Here is a 20,688-nt window from a genome sequence, read left to right on the forward strand (position 1 = left end):
ATAGAATTGTGATATTTAATATGGATGAGTAATTAACTAGTAATGTAGTAGGCTGCTAAACTAGTGTTTTTATCTATGTGTAATTATAAAAAAACACGACCTAGCCGCTCTGCTAGGGTTACTTTCTAGGGTTAGAAAGCAAATTTGCAGATCCATGGACGTGGATATGCTCAGTTGGAATTGCAGAGGGATCTGTAATGATGCTACAACATGAGCTTTGAAGGATCTGTGTTCACAAAACAGGCCACAGATTGTTTTTTTGTGTGAAATGAAGATCAGCCGCGTTGAAGATTTCGACAGGCTGCGTAGGGCTCTTGGTTTCGCCCATGCTGAAGCAGTGTTTAGTGAGGGTCAGTCTGGCGGTTTGGGGTTGTTCTGGACCGATGATGTGCATTTACAGATAGGGACTAAATCTGCGCATCATGTTGATGCGATTGTCATTGGTGACTTTGGGACACCATCGTGGAGGGTTACTGGCTTTTACGGTTACGCTAGAACAGGAGAAAGGGATCGCTCTTGGCAGTTGCTAAGGGAACTCTCCGACCTTGACTCTCTCCCTTGGGTTGTGATCGGGGATTTCAACGAAATTTTAAACAATGGTGAAAATATAGCTGGTCCTCTTAGAGCAGAACGTCAGATGAGGGGATTTCGAGAGGCTTTGGGATACTGTGATCTGCTAGATTTAGGGTTTCATGGAGCAATGGCAACGTGGTGGAATTCGGAGACATTGTTGAGGTTGGATAGGGCCGTGTGTACCCCTTCCTGGTTTGATGTTTTTGGTCATTCTAAACTATTCCATTTGCCTCCATCTGATTCGGATCATGTTCCTCTACTGTTGAGGGCTAGTACAACTCGTCTTCCTGTAAGATCCAAGCCTCATAGATTTAAATTTGAGGCTTTTTGGTTGCAACATCCGGACTGTGATAGCATGGTTAAGGATGCTTGGGGAACAGATGTGGCTGGGGCGCCGATGTTTTGTGTCACTAAGAAAATCATGCTTACCCGGATCAAATTAGATAAATGGCAGAGGGAGGTTTTTCAGGGTAGACAATTGCAGATGTTGGGGATTCGATCCCGGCTGGAGGAATTACTTGAGGTGCCTATATCTGACATGATCCAAAACTTGCTATTTCAAGAGGAGCTGTTCTGGAAGCAGAGGGCTAAAGTCACCTGGATTAAGGAGGGGGATCGGAATACCGGATTCTTCCATCGAAGAACGGAAAATAGGAAACGCAAAAATATGCTTCAAGGGCTGTATGACGAGGACGGTAATTGGAGGGAGGATGATGCTGGCTTGGAGGAGGTTATAACTAGCTATTTTACCAAGATGTTTTCAGCGTCGGAGATTGACATTGAGGCCCTTGATCGTACCCTGGAGGCAATTGTTCCATCGGTCACCTCCCAAATGAATGAGGATCTATGTGCCCCGTATACTAGGGAGGAGATCAGGTTTGCTCTTTTCCAGATGTACCCAACCAAGTCCCCGGGCCCAGATGGTATGCCTCCACTTTTTTTCCAACACTATTGGAAACTTATTAGTCAGGATGTGGTTGCAGCAGTTCAAAATTTTCTCCATACAGGGTTGATTCTCAAGCAAATTAATTTCACGCATATTTGCCTCATTCCAAAGGTAGACAATCCTGAGACTATGTCAGACTTGAGACCCATTGCCCTATGTAATGTCATTTACAAGATCTGCTCGAAGGTGATTGCTAATAGATTGAAGGTAGTCTTACCGTCGATGATTTCTCCTTTCCAGAGTGCTTTTGTTCCAGGGAGGTTGATTATAGATAACATTTTAGTGGCCAACGAGATGGCTCATTTTGTCCATAATAAGAGGGATGGGGATGTCGGGTACATGGCTCTGAAACTTGATCTAAGTAAGGCTTATGATAGAATGGAGTGGGTTTTTCTGGAAAAAGTTATGATCCATTTTGGCTTTGCAAGGAGTTGGATTGATGTTGTGATGCAGTGTGTATGTACAGTACGGTATTCTTTTTTGGTGAGGGGTAGGCCACGGGGCCTTGTACGGCCTATTAGGGGTTTGAGACAGGGGGATCCCTTATCTCCCTATCTCTTTCTTCTTGGAGCAGAAGGTTTTTCGGCCTTGTTGAGGTAGAAACAAGCGTCTGGTTTGTTACCCAGGATTGTGGTGTGTCCTAATGCCCCCGCTGTGAATCATTTGTTATTTGCGGATGATAGTATGCTCTATGCACAAGCTTCTCTTGGGGCGTGTCAAGAGCTCTTGGAAGTACTGGCAATTTATAGGCGAGCTTCGGGGCAATTGGTTAATTTTGCCAAAAGTTCGGTGGTTTTTAGCAAGAATGTATCTGAGGAGGTGAAGGAGGAGATCTCGGGTACCTTGGGTGTGGAGGTTGTAGCCTCACATGAGAGGTATCTCGGGTTACCCACTTACGTGGGACGCAAGAAAACTTCAACCTTCCATTATATCAAGGAAAGGTTGTGGAAGAAGTTGTCTGCTTGGCAAGGGAAGCTGTTGAGTGGGGCAGGGAAAGACATTTTGATACGTGTAGTAGCACAGGCACTTCCTACGTACGCTATGAGTGTCTTTCAGTTGACTAAGAGTTTCTGTGATGATTTGGAACAAATGTGCGCAAGTTTTTGGTGGGGCAGTGCATTGGATAAACGGAAGATTCATTGGAAAACTTGGAATGTTTTGTGTAATCCGAAGGAAGACGGTGGGTTAGGGTTCCGAAGCCTGTCCAATTTTAACTCGGCTATGTTGGCCAAGCAAGCTTGGCGTCTTTTAACTGATCCCTTGTCTCTAATTGCTCGGTTGTACAAAGCAAAATACTATCCTGACTGCTCTTTTTGGGAGGCTTTACCGCATGCTACTCCTTCGTACTCATGGAGGAGTATCTTTTCCACAAGAGAACTGCTTCAAGAAAACTGTGTTTGGCAAGTCGGTAATGGAACTACAATCAATATCTTTACTGATTGTTGGGTATCGTCTTTACCAGGTGGTAGACCGGCACCTTCGGCGTTGGCTATTGCAGAAGTCGCTAAAGTGGATGATTTATTGGTGGCTATGGGGGTGTGGAATGCTCCCTTGATCAACAGGCTGTTTGATGCGGCTAAAATAGCCTCACAATTTAACCCTGCAAAATGTAGTTGTCAGTATAGGATAAGCAGGGATCGTTCAGTCTGGGGATTGTAGGGTACACCTACACAAAAAGGTCAACTAACAAATAAAAGAATAAAATGGGGGTTTTGAGATTTGGTTCCTAATCTATTTAAAATAAAAAAACGAAACAAATAAACCTATATACAATGATCGACTTCCCTAACCTAGACCAATACCACTCAGAAATTCATTTCAACATGCTACAAAACTGTGCCCATCTTGAATGCATAGAGCCCAAATGAAAAGCCTCAGCGGATCAATCCATTTATCTGATTCGTTCTAATGTAGGTTTGGATCGGAAAAGTCCTTACCAAGCCTAATACTACTAATTTTCGAAAACACTCAGCGTAATTCTCTTAACTAGTAGTATTATCTAACCCTCGAATCAACTCACACGTGCAAATTAACCATTACACATAGAATTTAACACGTAATTTCCAGAATCGTTTAATCATTAAAGCATGATTTTTACCACTCGTTAGAACTAATTGCTACTTGTTTAACTCAGCGCCTTAACAAATAATAATTACTCTTGGCAAATTAAGCAAACATACAAGAACTCTCACCATTATTCTAGCATGCAAACTTATGAACCTAACTCTGAAAATTACCTAAACACATAAAAGGGCACAAGATTGTAACATGCATCATAAAAGAATTCTCGAAATTAACTCAATAATAAACTGAAAATCTCAAAAATATTAATAAAAATATTCTGAAAATTTCATGTCTCCAATTACACAACTCGCAAATCCAAACACACAAAACCGAAATAAAAATTGTAAGTAGAGTCATAGTTACACTTTGAAGCTTTCCTCAGCGGCTTGGCAACAAGGTGATGAACTCGTCTCTGCTATGGTGGTGGAGCGTCCTTGACTCAGCGCCTAAGAACTTCGTAGATTGATGGATGGATGGTGGTCACGGTCTTGTAGGTGTTGGAGGTTTGAGAAGTGAATTGGGCAAAGTCTTGGAATAGCTTTTGGCCAGGAAGTGATGCTAATTCTGTTCTGGACGTTGCCTATTTATAGGGGAGCATTGGTTGGCTTTTGTCGATCATACCCTTCATCATTGGACGGATGGGATTGCATCATAATTCCTTTAATTTTCCAACTGAAAACGTCTCCTTTATGGCCTTAACTCCTCTCATAATGGGGTCTTTTAACAGCTGAAACGTCTTTCTCCTTTATTCCCGAACTGAAAACGTCTTTCTCATTTATTTATTTTCCAGCTGAAACGTCTTTCTCCTTTATTTCCCTTCTTCATTGCTTGGTCAAACGTCTTAAATTTCCTACAAAAAGGTGGAGAATATCAGATTTTTTTTAAGAGAAAATAAAGGGAATTAATGTAAAGACCGCAAAAACGTCGACGGTAAGGAATCCTGATCCCGTTAGGATTTTTTTTCATAAATTTCGCATTTTGCGTCTATTTTACGCCAAACACTGTACAAGACTCTTAAACTGACTCGATGACTCAAAACACGAAACTTAAGGGAGAAACAAGTCTAAAATGGGGCATATACTCAATAATATCGTCGCACTTTATGCTCCTATCACTGTTTTCGGACGAGGAAGCAGCGGCAATTATGGCTATTCCTTTGAGCAGTAGGAATGTGGTGGACCGTTTGGTTTGGAAGTTATCACGGGATGGGAAGTTCTCGGTAAAGACTGCTTATCGCTACGCTTTTGCTCATTCTTCAAGTTTTTGCCCCTTGCCTTTGCCGGTGGGAAGTGCTTTCTAGAAGAAGTTTTGGAAGGTGGCTATACCGAACAAAGCAAAGATACATATGTGGCGAGTGTGCCTTGACATTCTGCCATCTTTAGGCAGTTTGGCTACGAGGAGAGTTTTGTTAGACTCTCAGGAGTGTGTGCTATGTGCTGCTCATAATGAAACGACGCTCCATCTTTGTAGGGAGTGCCAGTTCACAAAATCGGTCGTTCAAGCCAATGTTGTCCTTCAACAGGTCTGCTATGATCCTCAGATAGCGTATGGGGATGTTCTTTGTTGGCTACAACGGTGTGCCCAAGCTCTTTCTCCTCTTCAGTTTAGTGAATTTTTGTTCTTGCTTTGGGGAGTATGGAAGGAACAAAATGACAGGGTATGGAATCAGAAGAGAAGGGAGGCCGGTGATGTGTGTTTGGGATTGATATCCCGTTTACAGGAGTTTCGGTTTCATAACTTAAAGCCTCCCCACAGTCGCATTGCTAGTTCACGGGCAGTTCGGTGGGTTGCCCACCGGCAGGTTTTCTGAAAATAAATGTGGACGGAGCCTTCCATCATCAAACTAGCGCAGGTGGATTGGGTTTTGCGATCAGGGATGAATGGGGTACTATGTTGGCAGGGGGATCTTGTCCTTTGCGTGGTTTGATTTCTCCTGAACATGCGGAGGGGTGCCTACATGCTTTGGAATTCGCTTGAAATTATGGCTTTGGTCCAGCAATCTTGGAGACTGATGCTATGGAGGTGCACCGAAAACTTAGGGCCTGCAACTCGGCCAATACTTCTGCACTGGGCAGGATTTATGAGGATGTGGGGGTCCTTCTGGAGGGTCAGCCTGGTATGCAGGTGTGGCATGTTGGTCGTCAAGGAAATAGAGTAGCACATCAATTGGCTACCCGAGCTTGTGGTCTCGGTGAGGCTCAATTTTATTTTACTGCTCCTGCGTTTCTTCTAGCTGCTGTAATAGCAGATTTTTGTATTGTGTAATTTCTTTCTATTCAATAAAGAGTTGACATTGATGGATTCAAAAAAAAAAATCTATGTGTAATTATAAATGTATTGTGTATTGATAATGTGAATATGATTTATTTATTTATTTATTTATTTTAATTTTTTTTCATGGCTGGAACCTAGTAAGAGCTTGGCCATCACCCCTTTTTCACTAATAATTAGAAAATTACAACAGAGCGGGGCCCGGAGGACGTACGTAATACCAAAACACCGTGAATGAAAATGAACAAGTACAACAAAATAATATAAAAGCTACTACAATGTGGTTCGATCTGGCTGGTTGAACTACTTCCATTTAGTATCATACAATCCTAAGTACATGAATTTTGGAAATAATTTTGGTACTTCATCACATGGGTATTGTATGTTTGTCGATCTCTTCCCACATGCAATCTATATATCGGATATTGTGGAATTACGCAATATTGTGTTTTATTGTATGAAGCGTACAACATTTGAGACGAAGCAAAAAGAGAATCATGTTGTAGCAGATAAAAGAAAAAAGGTTTTTTGTTGTGTTCAACTTGATTGCAAAAAAAATAAAAATAAAAAACAAAATTTCATATTTTTCTATGAAGTATGAAGTAAAAAATTCATTGTCATTGACATACAAATTACACAGAAATTTCAGAGAAATTTCGGACAAAATTTCGATGTGAATTTTTAAATATTTTTTTTGTGTGTAGATATTTTTTCTTTTTTTACATCAGTCAGGAATAAAACTCCTGATCTAACCTAATTTTAACCAAATTCGCAACCCCCTTACCACTTCGGCTAACCCCAACGACTGAATTCAGACACTGGACTTTGGGGAGATGGAAACTAAATAAACATAAATATATAATACCGAAACAAAACTGTAATATGAAACAAATATTATGGACTTGTATAGGAGCTTGTACATCTATCTTGTATCCTATTGGTACAACACATGCAAAAACCTAATGCTTAGATATAATAAGTAATCCATGCCGGGATAGAAGGGAGGTCTAGCCAAGTTATCTAGATACTTTAGACTTCTTGGGAATGATTTGATGAGACAGGTGAGTCTAGAAGGGATGCTGAATCCTGGAGTTGTGCTGCAAACTGCAAATTCCAAAGAATGTCTTCCACTGAAGGCCTATCAGTTGGCTCATTGGACAGACACCTCACACATATCTCCATCATTGTCTTCAGTGATTCATCTGAGCACTCCTTGTGCACTGATGGATCGACAATGCTCCTTCGAGCTGTGTCGTCAATGTTTAAACTTTCTCGTAGCTACGCAAAACCCAAAACAAAATTGCTGCCTTAGTTGGACATCAAAAGCAAATTTTGGATACGAATGTTTGAGCAAAAGAAGGAACCAGTTTATTTGATAGATAACACTCACAAGGTCTTTCAAGACACCAACTTCATTCTGGAACATGATGGGCCTCCCCAAAATGATTTCTAGCAAGATTACTCCAAAGTCATAAACATCGTTCTTGCATTCATGTTTCACCCTGCAACACATAGAAAAGTGAAAAACCAGCTCAGACGTTGCTTTTGAAATCAGCACAAAGTAGACGTCAGAGAGCTTTTAAGAGTATTGTGAATCAATATTGAAACAGTTCATAAGAAAATACAGGCCAAATGTCTGAGATTGTTGGCATTTTCCACTGCCAGTGTCTGATTTAACAAAGCCAAATAATGTAGCTGAAATGGAGTGGAAAACCAGAAATGACAAAATGATGCTAGAAGGTAGTAATATCAACTATGAGAAATAAAATAGTGCATTGTTCTTAATGATGATCAGTAACTCAAACTTAGAGAATTATATCTGGTTAACAAAAAGGCTTTGAAGGAACTTAAATTGAGATTTGGATTCCTGAGGAAACAGCAACTAATTATGGCAGTTGACGCCCGTAAATTTAGTAATTTGTAGAAAGTGGTAAATATTTGACGAAACAAACTAATGCGACTCAAGTATAATATTGGCAAAAAACTGTTACTACCTTGCCTGAAAGCTTCCTTTTGGTGAGGGAGAAGCAGCTGAAGTGCCCACCTGAAGGCGTACAAAACAGCAGTTAACTTGGAGAACAAGGTCAATTGGAAACATTCACTAAAACATATGAGCTTTTTATGCCTTACCACTCCCCTGTTTTCAGCTAAAAGAGCGAGGCTATAATTGCTTATTTTTACATGAAGATCATGATCCATCAAGACATTTTTAATATTCAGATTAATTGATTTCACACCAGGAACAATCCCTGTATGCAGAAACTGAATTCCCTTTGCAACTCCTATTGCAGCTACTATTCTTTGTGCCCATGTAAGCTTTCGTCCTGGACGTGATTCTGCAAAACCAAGTGTTAGGGAAAATATGCAAGTCCTGAAAATTCTAAAACAGTTATTAATTAAAGAAGAAGAAAACAGTTTAGCAAGAATATTAACACAACAGATGACTCTCCCTCTAACTATATTGTATAACACAGTCATGTTGAAAAGTTAAGAAGGTTTCACCTAGAAGTATTTTTGCCGAAAGAATATGAAAGATTATTGAATGAAATGTAATTTGGCATATGATGCATGCATTAAGCATAGAAAAAGTAAGAACATATTCTTTATGTCTCCATAAAATAACTATGAAGTACCATTTGTTATTAGAAGTGAATAAATTATGTAAATGATAATTAGGGCTACTTTACCAGAGATGCAGCCTCGTAGCGTTCCATTAGGAACAAACTCAGATATAAGAAATAGTCTACTGACACTTGAATCATCTGGATGGAACTCCAAGCAATGTCCAAGAGCGCTAACCAAATGGCTATGTCTCAGTTTTGAAAACAGCTCAATAAGGTGCGTATAGACCTGCGGATTATGCCTCTTTCTCATTTTTGTACCTCTTATAGCCACAAGTGTTCCATCAGGGAGTTCTCCTCTATAAACCTGACATCATTGTTGAAGAAAAACACAAATGATTAGGAGGCAGTGCCAGTTGGAATGGAAGAACCTTTATGAATTGTAGTGAAGAATGAGAAGCACATTGCTTTCAATCAACTATTCAATATTCACATGAGGACCTTCATGATTGTTGTGGAGAGAAATGAAAGGAAATCCAGGAATACAACATCAATCAATGACTGGCTGCCTAGCCTTTAGTGAATCTTCTCGATCATAACAGGTAAAATTTATGATAAATTCAAAGAGGATTATAGAGAAGAATATGATAGGCTTCAAATAATTGATAATATAAATTTCTAAAACTGGAAGCATATCTGTCTAGATATGGTAAATGGACACGTACTAAAGGGACTGCTATGTACACGTATGGAAAAGACATACGGTAATGTTCTCCTGTCAGATACATGACCTGTATGTTGCTAAACTGTAATCTAGGACTGTACTTCGTCAATCATTCCTGGCAAGACTATATAACAGTTGTTTCCACCATGTATTTCTTCAATTAAGTCCCAGAACCATAACATTGCATGGAAATCAAAACCTATATACATTGATCATCCAGCATCAATGGCTAAGCAAAAAATGTGGTATCGTCCAAGCTGTTCCTAAGTGGTTGCATTCCGCTTGTTGAAATGTATTTTTTCCCAAGTTGTGTTTAACCTTGAAGTATGTAACTACATCATCAATGGACTAAAAGAAAGAATCTCTTTTGAGATTCTTCGATAAGAAAAGAATTTTTGTGCATTTCAACTTGAAGTTGAAGACAGATGGACTCATTTAGGTAGAGAGCATTGAATTCAAAGAATGTCTTTCACAAAGTATTTGTCACATAGAGAATGCATACCTGTCCATCTGAACCTTCACCTAGTAGTGTCGAATCATCAAAGTTATTGGTAGCTTCCTTGAGCTCCTCCAAAGAAAAAGTTCTATAAGCAGGAAGGCTAGCGCCCATCTTCATTGTTTCTGATATGTATTCTGCAAAGAAGAGACTCTATTATCAAAAATGGGTTGAACATCTCCTGAAATCTCAGAGCATTGATGCTACTCAAATTTGAAATTGACATCATATAGAAAAGTTTAGTATATATTTTTCTTTCATAACTCCAAATTCAGAAGATAAGCTACGACCTCTGACATGCATATGAAGTAAAGCAAAGAGAATTGAACTTACTTGCATCTGAGAGGAGCTTAGCTGTGTTCACTGCTGAGGCAGTGTCGGTAATGAACCTTGTCCGAGGATTTTTAGTAGTTTGGTTGCCGTTAGACCTCTTAACCGCCACGAAAATTAGACCAACAAGTGCAATTGCACCAACAATACCCCCCACTGCACTTGATGCAATTACATGCTTAGCATAATGTCTCTTATGCTCTTCCTTACTCGGCGGTATTTGCACAGCCAGAGCTTCATTGTGGCACAAGTTAGAAGGTTGCTGATCCTGATCTTCATTTGCTAAGCAATTCTGAGTATACAGAGAAATCCTGGTCTTTTTAACACAATCGGGCAACTCCCCTGTCAAGAGATTTGAGGATAAATTGACAAAAGCAAGCTCAGCATTGCAAGACATGTTCTTGAAGAGTACTCCAGTGAACTTGTTGCCACCAATGTCGAGATAATTAATGGAAGGCAGAGACAACAATGATGGCCTAAATGGTCCTACAAATCCATTCAATGAGATGTCCAGCTTTTGAAGCTGAAACCAGGAGGAGGAGTGTAATGTGGTCTGGATTCCCAAGCGAAACTTGTTCTTCCTCAGCACAAGTGTGACTAACTTGTTAGGCAAACTCGGAAAATGTGGCCCGAAATAGTTGTCTTCCAAATCAAGAACTTGCAAGTTTGTCAGGTTGGTAAGATCAGGGACTTCCCCAGACAAGTAGTTGTGGGAGAGAGAGACAACTCTGAGTGTCTGCAAAGATGAGAAAGAATACGGAAGAGACCCATTAAGCCAGTTGTTCTTGAAACTCAAAACCGACAAGACTGGCAGTGAGCTTAACCAAGCTGGGACTTGACCGGTGAACTTGTTGTGGTCAAGTATGAGTGTCTGAAGGTTTCTGAGGGATGAAATTTGAAGAGGGATGGTTCCACTCAAGTAGTTTGTGCTGACATTGAGTATCTCAAGAGAAGATAACTGAGCAATACTTGGAGGGATAGGACCCCATAAACCAAGACAAGTCAAAGAAACAACTTTCAAGCTTGGTAACTGAGCAATACTTGCAAAGAAAGAGTGAGATGAGAAATCACTAGGCAGAGGAGGAAACTCATTGTTGCCAGTGATGTGAAGCTGGGTTATGTTGCCTTGATAACAGGCTAGAGTCAAAGATGGGGTTGGTTCAATGCTGCACAGGCCTCTGCCTCTTCTGGTGTACTTGAAGCTACGTAAAGCTGAGGGGTAGTTAAGAAGCTTCTGGATTTCCACAAGGCTCTGCCATTGTTGGGACTGGGACTGGGATTGCTGTGAGTGATGGAAACAAAGTAAAACCACCAACAGGAAGAAGAGAAGATGTGAAGGGTAAACAGGTTTTGCCATTAATGACCCAAAACCTCCAACCAGAGTTGAAGCTTCAGCCAACAAGAAGTTGAGGGCTCTATTGCTGCTATGGTACTATTCCCTGTTCTTCTTGCCTTAAACCCAGCAGCATAATTTTTGGGAACTGAATGAATGACTGATAATTCCTAAGATGTCATCTTTAACTGCATCACTTGATTCCTTTGTAATATTTCCCTCAATAATTTGTTTTGTTTTATTGTCTTTTTCTTGGTCATCTCTCTTCTCTCTTCTCTCTTCTCTCTTCAATAATTAAAGTTCTGAACTCAACTACTTAAAAATGTGCTAATTACGCTGATTACCACCAACCTAGCTAGCTATCTCTTTAATTTGATTTGTTACTCTCTCTTTATCCCATGCAGTTACAACTCACAGTCATAACTCATAGGTGGCTGCAAAGTAAGGTTTCCACTCCATCTCATCCAGTCGGTTGATAATGACCTCACAAGTACTTTCAGAAATTAACGGCACATTGAAGTTTTCAAGGGGCAAGGACAAGTAGATTATGCAGCAAATATTAATGCCAATTTTGTAAGTGACAAAGAATAAAGTGCACACATAAAAGAAATATACACTAGTGTCAGAGACATGCATTTGTCTTTTATATAAGAAACTGTAACACACTCCCAAAGGAAAATTTGTACAATATTTGAGCGTGTATATTCTCAATGAAGTTCCACAGAAAAAAAAAAAAAAACATAGGGTAATTTTATATCGTCATCTTCAGGGATTTTCAAACTAAAAAACTGAACACATGGTCCCAAAGGAAAACTTGTACAATATTTGGGCCATGTATATTCTCAATGAACTTCCACAGGAAAAAAACATAGGGTCATTGTATATTGTCATATTCAGGGATTTTCAGACCAAAAAATAAAATAAAAAAGAGACAACTTGTAATACCTGATGCGCTCTAAGAGGTTCACGGGAGCATAGATGTTATAAAAATAACACTACGTACTTGTTTGTTATAATATAACGTGAAGCTTAACAAGATCACTTGCCTAGTGCCTACAGTAGTGGAGAGAAAAGATGCCCCAGGTAATAACATAGCTCCAAATCAATCATTTTCTTAGAGGAAAACTAAACATGCATGGCCATTCCATTCCTCTAGAAAGCTAGCAAACAAATATTTGTTGGTCACGGGTCACTTGTGAGCCTGCACTACATTCATTATTCTGTGGATGGCTTCTGCTATTGGATTTGCACCAGACCAGCCTGGATGACAACCGTGTCAATTCGTCTACTGCTCACCTGAAGACACTGTATTCCGATCGGGTTCCGTTCAGGGACGGCAAGAGGGAACCATTATTAATGGAGACCTAAACTCTAAACGGAACCCCGGAATAGGATTTGCAAATTGAGTCCCGCTAGCAATTCCTTCAAAGTAACAAATACATAAAGAAAATTTCTTAGTGGAAGGGTAACATATGTAAAGGTGTTTTAATAATTGAACCATTATTGGGCGTTTAAGGATGTGGATCTCCATCCACTTTCTCTGAGCTCCTAGAAAAAAAAAAAAAAAAAAAAAAAAAGGGCGACATACGGCTCCACAATCGTACCAGTAAAGCAATATACACCAAACTAGATATATTCCTCACAAGTTTGAAATTATATTACACAAAACTCTGTAATTTACACTACAAAATCAGATGGAAAGGATCAGATAAAAAATTACACTGTAATATTTAATCTTCGAGCAAATATCTGTTCCTTCTTGCACCAAAAGCAAATCTCTGTGGATCAATTGAAACAAATTAGGATGGTGACGAGGTATTGTTAAAGAAAATTACTAGAACCATGAGATCTTATGTCCATGATCATATTTATTATAAATTTGGCTATTTCTTTGGTTTACTTAACTGAGAATATCTGGGAGTAGGCTTTCATCCCTGTTAGGAAACGGATGTAAGTGGGCTTCATTGATCCCTTGGTAGGGATGGATCTTATATTTGGAACAAGATACTCGGCAACCTATGACATCCATGGCCAACCACAAGTAAGACCAAATAAACATGAGACTCAATCCACAAAATAGGGAGATTTTGAATTTAAGACACGACAAGATGGTAGCCTTCATAATTTTATGACCAGAAAAGACCAAATAGTTTGTGAATGATCACAAACCATCTTGAGGGAAAACAGAAGCAATAGAGAGACTCATACATAATTATACTCTTGGATGATGAACAAATTCTTACCACTTCAGCTGGTTCTGCCAGAACATTGATGAAAAACTTTGCCTGCAAACCACAAGTTATATTATTTAATCACAAACTGTGCAGAAGATATTTAAGGAAAATATTCTATGAGGAGTATATAACCTGCTTCGTAGTTGCACCAGACATGAGAAGATCAGTTGTAACCATCCCTGGCTGCAATGCAACAACACTGACTTAAGTGAAAGAATGAAATACTACTCATAATTCATAACCAAACAAAGTAGCATGACATTTCTCTAGAAGAACTACTGAACTATCATAGAGGCAAGATGAGGTGATACTGTACATGGATATATTTATATATCTACAGGCACCATTCTTAGCAAGTATATCCTTCTCAAGTCAGACGATTCTACGAAATTGTCTAATATTTCCAAATGTTATATGTCAGGTCTTTTTCAATGATCATCGTCCAAGAATTAACCAAATTGTAAATAGTTTTACCATTTTACCAGACATTATTATATCAGTGTTTATAAGGAACGCTGTGTTCAAACAATTTATATGGCCATAGCTATCTACATAGCTTCTGATTCAGTTAATGCTATCCTACTAAATTAAGGTTCAGATCATTGGAAGACATTGGGCAGTGCCCAACAATCTGATACCTCAAAAGTATATGCACACATTTATACATACAGAGAAACTTGCCAAAAAAATGGGGTGGACCATATATTTGCAGGGTAGTAGTAGCAAAGCATCAACGTGATAGCTAATACCAACATGGCAAACATTATATCTCACAATTTGTCATATAAGTGTGCGGAAAATTGCTTCTCTTTTTTCTATTTCTTTTTTCAGAGAAGAGAAATAAAAGGACAGAAAAAATTCCATTGAGCATGTAATTGCGTACCGACAAGTTATGCACTATGACTTGCTTGACATCTTGCATCTGTAATTCTGCCTGCAAAAGACTTTGAGTTGCATATTATTATTTGAAAGAAACCACAATTCCTATCTGGGGAGAGAAACTGTAAAAAGGAGGGTTCATTCTGCTTCCACATAAATCAGAAAAGGAACAAGAGAAACAAATAGAGGGAGAAATCGGAGCATCTTAAACAGAGAGTATTTTGCTCAAACCCCATCCTCTCTTCACTATATCTCACAACTTGAAATGCACATTGTTACAGTATTCATAAATTTTCATTCATTTTTACCCTTTAAAATTCTGTTGTAAAACCTTTCTCTATAGGTGTTTAGCTCATAACAAGAAATGATTAATCCAGGACTTAAGGCTACTGAGTATAGACTTGTTCTTTTGGGCATAAATTAATTTGGGAAATCCCATTATACCTCCTTCTCATCTTACAATCTTATGCTCTTTTGGGGATTCTGAGTGACGCGCACGTACAGTTGATAAAATTGGAAAACATGAAGTGAAAAAATTAAGGGAACATAGTTGCTGCAATTTTGTGATTAAGGTGGTGTGAGTTCTGGTATGATCCTTTTGGAAATTGTATTGATATACTTACGAAAGAAAAGTGAACATCATTAAACCTTAAATAGAACATGTGCCCTCAAGTTAACAACGAGTAATAATCAACAAGGTGTACCTGTAATGATTTTGTCAAATGCACCACACTACGCTTTGTTGCTCCATATGCAGCAAACCTATGGAATTATACAAAACACAGAATGAGCTATCACAAAACAATGACCCAGAAAGTGCATCTTAACAGATTCATATCACACGCATGTACCTAAGAATTAAGAGAATGTAGTTGAACCCACTGGCGGACCCAGCTTGGGACAAGTGGGGGCTGATGCGCCCACTCACTTGTTCTTCTAGTATTAGTTAATTGATTCAGCTGATAAACGTTTAGTCTATAATTAATATATAAGCCCCCACTAAGTCTAATGTGTCGGTCAAAAGGCAGCCAAACCAAAGTGTAAAACTCTATTGTTTTGGACTAAGTGCTTTTATTAATAATAGAAAATGATGAACTCCATGTAACTAACAATAGAAGACAGTCACCACTGATCTCCATGTTTAATCAATGTTTGATTAAAAATTTAAACAAGGGTAAGCAACAGTAGAAGAGGGCGGGCACCAAGAGTCCAAAATATAAAGAAAAAATAGAAGAAAATTGCAAACAGAAGAAAAAGTTTAACAAAATTGGTTTGGTTGAGAGTTGAGAGGAAGCACTAGAAGATAAAAAACTTGTGAAAGCAAAAAACTCTTCTACGAAATAACTTTGTTTCTACTTGGCTTACTTCTGTTGGCGTGTTGCTGCACAACGAGTCACCGACACAGATTAGATTTTCTCTCTATTTTTAGTTTTTTACAATTGTTTCTTTCTTTAACCTCCTAACTTGTAAATTGGCAATAGATTTTCTCTCAATTTTTAGTTTGATTATTATTGTATGACATTCAATGTTTACAAGTTGTGCTAAACAACGAATTGTCTCTAATTTTCTTGTTTAAATTTTTCGATCTATTTTTCATTACGCCCCCGTATAAATAAAATTCTGGGTCTGCCACTGGTTGAACCTATGACAGCTTACAATATCATGTAATAATATCAGCATCCTACTTGAACCACACTACCAGTGAACTTTGAACATGATGCATAGAAGTATTAAAGGAGACTTATTCTAGCGGTATCATCAGATGTGGCAGTGCACATGGCTGGTTGGTATCGCAGTGCCAAAAAAGACCAAATCCAAGTAAAGGAAGGCAACATGTTCTGTGTGATGGTACCAGTATGCAGCTGACAATGCTGTCAACAAGGTGATTATGAGGATAAAAACTGAAACTTGACACAAAAGCCAGGGGCACTATGTGAGTAATTTTGGAGGCAAATGAATACACAGGAGTATTTAGTTTCTCCATAGTGATAATTAAAAACTAAGGTAAACCAAATTGTAGTTTTGTGCCTTCCTCTATCAGTTTTACATATATGGTGACAGATACCACTTTATTAGATATTCTAGTGACAAGATCCAGGGTTGCAAGATCTTTAAGGATTCCATTAACGTAAATTCAGTGTTGCCCACTTGTATTCAGCCATTTACCAGGAAAACCTCCAAAATCAATAACTGTTCCCACTCAAACAAGAATATGGTTGTTGATGATCATATAGACCTAAGAATTCTATCCAACAGTAGATATAAAAAGCTAAGGGAAACTGATGTAGCACCTTGGGGTTGGTCTTCCATCAGAACCAGCTCCATCGATGTTGAAAACATGACCACCTCGAGGCTGGTCCAACATCATCTTTATTGCCTAAAGACCAAGAGTGCAAGACAACAATTCTGCATGAGAATCAGCTTAGTACAGGCCACTTACAAAGGAAGAGAACTTTCTACCTCACGGCAACATATCATCAAACCAAGTGTATTTGTGGTGACAACTTCACTGCACATATTGTTTCAAAATCATGAACCCAATGTATTACAAATATGGTAGATAGAAAAACGGTAATGAACTTGAAAGACAACAATAAGGAGGACCAGAAAACTCACATAAGATCTTCATCTGAAGCCTCTGCCAGGGGTTTATAACTATAAGCATTTGATCCTGCATTATTAATCTGCATCAATCTCACCATAGGACAAGATAGAATTAAATCTTCTTCAAATAAAATAATCTTTTTTAATGAAGCAAAATGAAAGAAACCATCAAGAAGTTGACAACATTAACTGCTACATGAATTGAAAGTGAATGAATGAGAAAGAAAATTTATGCATAAAGAAAGTACACGTATTTGTTGGAGAAGTTTTAATGACTATGGCAGAAAAATGAAAAGCCTAGCATCAAATTATTCCACAAAATAACATCCCAAAGTATCCTACACTTTCTCACTATCTAGTTGTGATGCAACTTTTAGAATGCAGAGGAATACATTGAGGGTAGTTCTTAATATAAGGTTGGAATTTTTGGAAGCAAATGTATTATTAATACCAGAGGTACTATTAATACAATTGTATTCAATTCTTCAAAAGAACTCATAGTAGTCAAACATAGTACTTGGGCTAACTGGACATTACTCAGTAAGACATATTTTGTTACAAGGATTGCATAATCAGAAACATATCTTTAAAGAATTTGTATATGAGAAAAAAACTTCAAACAAAAAAACCTATCAAGCTAACATTCACTTAGAATAATGAGTTCAGATAATCAGCAAGAGCACTTAACCAGTCTTGAATGTAGTGACAATTCTTAAGCATAAGTATATAACTAATACAAAACAATGCATAGAGGGGTGACATAAAAGGAATAATAATAATAATAAAAAATAAAAATAAAAAACAAGGATCAAACATCAGTACCCATATATCAATGTATTTCAGGTTCTTTTGTGCAAAGGCCACTAAGTCCTTCACATCTTTCCCTTCCCTAACATCACATTTAGTACCCTGTAAAGAAAGAATTGAAAATTAGTTAGAACCAGTGCCGTGAAGTAGTAGCAAAAATATAAACCCCATGCCTGAAATTACAAGCAAAAACTGCCAAAAACACACACACACACAAGTGCACCTGCAAACAATAATAATAAAGAAAAAAATCAAAACATAAAACATAAAAGTCTCAAAGGACACACCCACACACGCTGCTCGCCAAAATCTTCTCTAAGGCTCTGAACAGCAGATTCAACTCGTTCAGCTATGGAGACAAAAAAATAAAATAAAATAAAAAAAGACATCAAAAGGTAAGCAACTAAGCAATTAAAAGAACCAACCACTTGGTACTTCAATAGTAAGCTTGAAATAAATTCTCAAATCACGTCTCCTTTCCAATCGGTTTTAAACTTCAGAATGAATTTTAACATATAAGATGATGAAGATCATTATTTTATCAATGATACTCATAAACAAAGTCAATTAGTCAACTAGCTAGTGAATTTACAATTTCTATCAAGGAAAATAAATACTAGAAGAAACTTCAATAAGTTGAAGAAAAAAAATGAAAAGAAGAAGTGAAAACAAATAAAATAAATCTTTCTTGAATTGCTTGATATAAGTATAGCAAAATTTCCTAATTAAGTTAATAATCATTAAAATATTCCCAATTATAAATGTAGCAACTCCAGAACTGACCCAAACCCCTGGCCTCTATTGACTTTTTTTTTTGTTTTGCAATATTACTTGTGCACGTTCACTTAAAATTTGATGTGGTTTCAAAGGGTCATCAGAGATTCAACGTACAAAATTCTGCTCCTAGTGTGAACCACTTATATAGGGAAAACAAGTGTCTCTTGTTGCACATGCACAGTCCAAAGAATAAACCTGGAGCATCAAATGACTATGATCCCTTTGACTGACAGGTTCGATCTAATGAGGATATTGCTGAAATGGTTTGTGTACTCTGCATATTTCAAGTTATTCTCGGCTTGGATTATTGGCAGGAATCAGTAAAGATATTTCAATGAATTAAAGACTTTAAATTGCTTACAATTGACCATATGACCTGAAAATGATTAATGCAGATCGTGCTACCTATTTTGATTATGGATCCCTCTCTAAAGAAGTTATCATAATACAATCAGATCATCATGATATGTGATACATTTTGTCTTCAAGGAAAAGTGTCAGCACTCTAAACTCTCACACGACATTTTTATTAAAAGCGCAAAAGACTTAAATATGAAAATACAGGGACAGGCAAAAGTGAGTAAAACTAGCAAAATCAATAAGATATGTTATGTCACAGCTAACCGCAAGAACTTTAACACTGAATCAATGAAACCACATATGTGAAGGGGATTTCAGAATAGTTACATTAAATCAGAACGAACCTGATCTAGAGCAAATCACAACGTTATCTCCTGCTCTGAGGAACTCTTTGGCTAGAGCAAAACCAATACCTGATTAAGGATAACGGGGAAACTGAAGGCATATTAGAAGTAGAAAATATATTTCAAAACAAATAATATATATGTAGATTGACCTGAATTGATTAGTACTATACAAGTCTTTAATATATAAAATCATTTATCAAGGGGTGCTGGGTGCAAGACAGCTAGTTCACCAAATGAAATGTTGGTTGCTGTTTACAACCATACAGTAGAATTTCCTTGGACCTCGTTCCATATATTTGAACGTGGGCAGCTTGGCAAGACAAGCAAAAGAATAAAAGGGCAGAACTCAAAACAGGAAATTTGGTGGAAGAACACATTGCAACCATACTCATCCAGTGCAACCCAAGTTTCCAGAAATATTGAAAGCAAGAATATTGTGTCAGTAAAAAAATGAAGGAAGAGACCTTTGGTTGAACCGGTGATGAGCACATTGTAAGGAGGAAGCATGGGCTCTCTTGTATTCTGAGAGGCTTTGGCTCTTAGTAATGAAGCATTCGTAGCATAGCTGCTCAGTCTTGGAGGGTTATGTCGAGGAAAACTGCAACGGTCGAATTTTGGGAAATTGGGGTGTGGGTCGGACCGACGAAAACACAAGGAATGGTCGGATTTGGATGAGAAGAGAGCTGGGGAAGAGGTGGAAACGTTGACGGCCATTGCTGACACCAACACCAAAGTCCGGATAAAACTAACCAGCTGCCCTTCAACTCCAAGCCAATAGTATTATTAGTTTATTTTTATCAAATAATCTATTCTTTTTTTCTTTTTATTTGAATTCTTTTTTTTTTTTTTTTGAACCAAACCCAAATCCAGGTGCTGAACTACTGATAGATATATTCATCTAAAGCCAGAATAAGCCGTTACATACCCTTCTGCTGTCATGTACAGACAGACAAGAAGATAGTGGTAGTACCCACAGTGATACATAGAATAGACCCACTCATTAGACATGTCATGGACGTAGACATAGCGGAGATCCTCCTTTGGTACTACTCCAGAGGCGCTAGACATACATAGAGTGCACATAACGTGCATTAGTTTCCTAAACAGGAAATTTATTGTAAAAGACTAAGCTAATACATAATTAATGCACTAAGGCCAAAACTCAAAGCCCAACTAGGGCAGCCACCACAGAAAGTTCACCCAAGGCCCATTCAGTTGGTCCGGTCCAGTCCACCCAAACCATCTGCTCTCCCACCGTTCACAACAGTCAAGCGAAGCGCCCTCCGTCGCACGCCGCCATGACCGGCACCGCCTCGATCCGCGCCGTAGCGATCCTACCGCCTGAGACCCACACCGCCACGAGCCGCGACGTCGCAAGCCAC

The 20,688-nt window shown here is 38.4% G+C and overlaps 3 protein-coding genes across 3 annotated transcripts; 1 reads left to right on the plus strand and 2 right to left on the minus strand.

Annotated features, from left to right (window-relative positions):
- Positions 1–268: 268 nt before the first annotated feature.
- LOC133716286 (uncharacterized) lies at positions 269–5,848 on the plus strand. The gene is made up of 3 exons (XM_062142992.1): positions 269–1,989; positions 2,146–3,084; positions 5,659–5,848. The coding sequence occupies exons 1-3, from the start codon at positions 269–271 to the stop codon at positions 5,846–5,848; spliced, it is 2,850 nt and encodes a 949-aa protein (XP_061998976.1).
- Positions 5,849–6,690: 842 nt separating this feature from the next.
- LOC133717563 (probable inactive leucine-rich repeat receptor-like protein kinase At3g03770) lies at positions 6,691–11,573 on the minus strand. The gene is made up of 7 exons (XM_062144286.1): positions 9,969–11,573; positions 9,642–9,772; positions 8,542–8,782; positions 7,985–8,190; positions 7,849–7,898; positions 7,245–7,356; positions 6,691–7,132 (listed from the first exon to the last, which is right to left on the minus strand). The coding sequence occupies exons 1-7, from the start codon at positions 11,320–11,322 to the stop codon at positions 6,884–6,886; spliced, it is 2,343 nt and encodes a 780-aa protein (XP_062000270.1). The 5' UTR covers positions 11,323–11,573; the 3' UTR covers positions 6,691–6,883.
- Positions 11,574–12,899: 1,326 nt separating this feature from the next.
- LOC133718316 (chlorophyll(ide) b reductase NOL, chloroplastic) lies at positions 12,900–20,071 on the minus strand. Its single transcript, XM_062145128.1, has 13 exons — positions 19,771–20,071; positions 19,304–19,372; positions 18,110–18,171; positions 17,838–17,924; positions 17,028–17,095; positions 16,872–16,920; positions 16,703–16,788; positions 15,116–15,173; positions 14,416–14,466; positions 13,665–13,715; positions 13,542–13,583; positions 13,204–13,314; positions 12,900–13,076 (listed from the first exon to the last, which is right to left on the minus strand). Exons 1-13 carry the CDS (start codon positions 20,018–20,020, stop codon positions 13,029–13,031), a joined length of 1,032 nt encoding a protein of 343 aa, XP_062001112.1. The 5' UTR covers positions 20,021–20,071; the 3' UTR covers positions 12,900–13,028.
- Between the last annotated feature and the right edge of the window lie 617 nt (positions 20,072–20,688).

This window comes from Rosa rugosa, chromosome 6 (assembly GCF_958449725.1).
Source record: "Rosa rugosa chromosome 6, drRosRugo1.1, whole genome shotgun sequence".
Classification (NCBI taxonomy): domain Eukaryota; kingdom Viridiplantae; phylum Streptophyta; class Magnoliopsida; order Rosales; family Rosaceae; genus Rosa; species Rosa rugosa.

Coding starts and splice junctions, on each gene's coding strand:
- LOC133716286 (XM_062142992.1), top strand. CDS start 269: ATGAAGATCAGCCGCGTTGAAGATTTCGACAGGCTGCGTAGGGCTCTT. Junction 1,990..2,145: donor CAGTGTGTATGTACAGTACG/GTATTCTTTTTT, acceptor TTTGTTACCCAG/GATTGTGGTGTGTCCTAATG. Junction 3,085..5,658: donor GCTCCCTTGATCAACAGGCT/GTTTGATGCGGC, acceptor TGCACTGGGCAG/GATTTATGAGGATGTGGGGG.
- LOC133717563 (XM_062144286.1), bottom strand. CDS start 11,322: ATGGCAAAACCTGTTTACCCTTCACATCTTCTCTTCTTCCTGTTGGTG. Junction 8,191..8,541: donor GCTACGAGGCTGCATCTCTG/GTAAAGTAGCCC, acceptor TTGGTTTTGCAG/AATCACGTCCAGGACGAAAG. Junction 7,899..7,984: donor TAGCTGAAAACAGGGGAGTG/GTAAGGCATAAA, acceptor GTACGCCTTCAG/GTGGGCACTTCAGCTGCTTC.
- LOC133718316 (XM_062145128.1), bottom strand. CDS start 20,020: ATGGCCGTCAACGTTTCCACCTCTTCCCCAGCTCTCTTCTCATCCAAA. Junction 17,925..18,109: donor TTGGCGAGCAGCGTGTGTGG/GTGTGTCCTTTG, acceptor CTTTCTTTACAG/GGTACTAAATGTGATGTTAG. Junction 13,716..14,415: donor TCATAGTGCATAACTTGTCG/GTACGCAATTAC, acceptor GTTGCATTGCAG/CCAGGGATGGTTACAACTGA.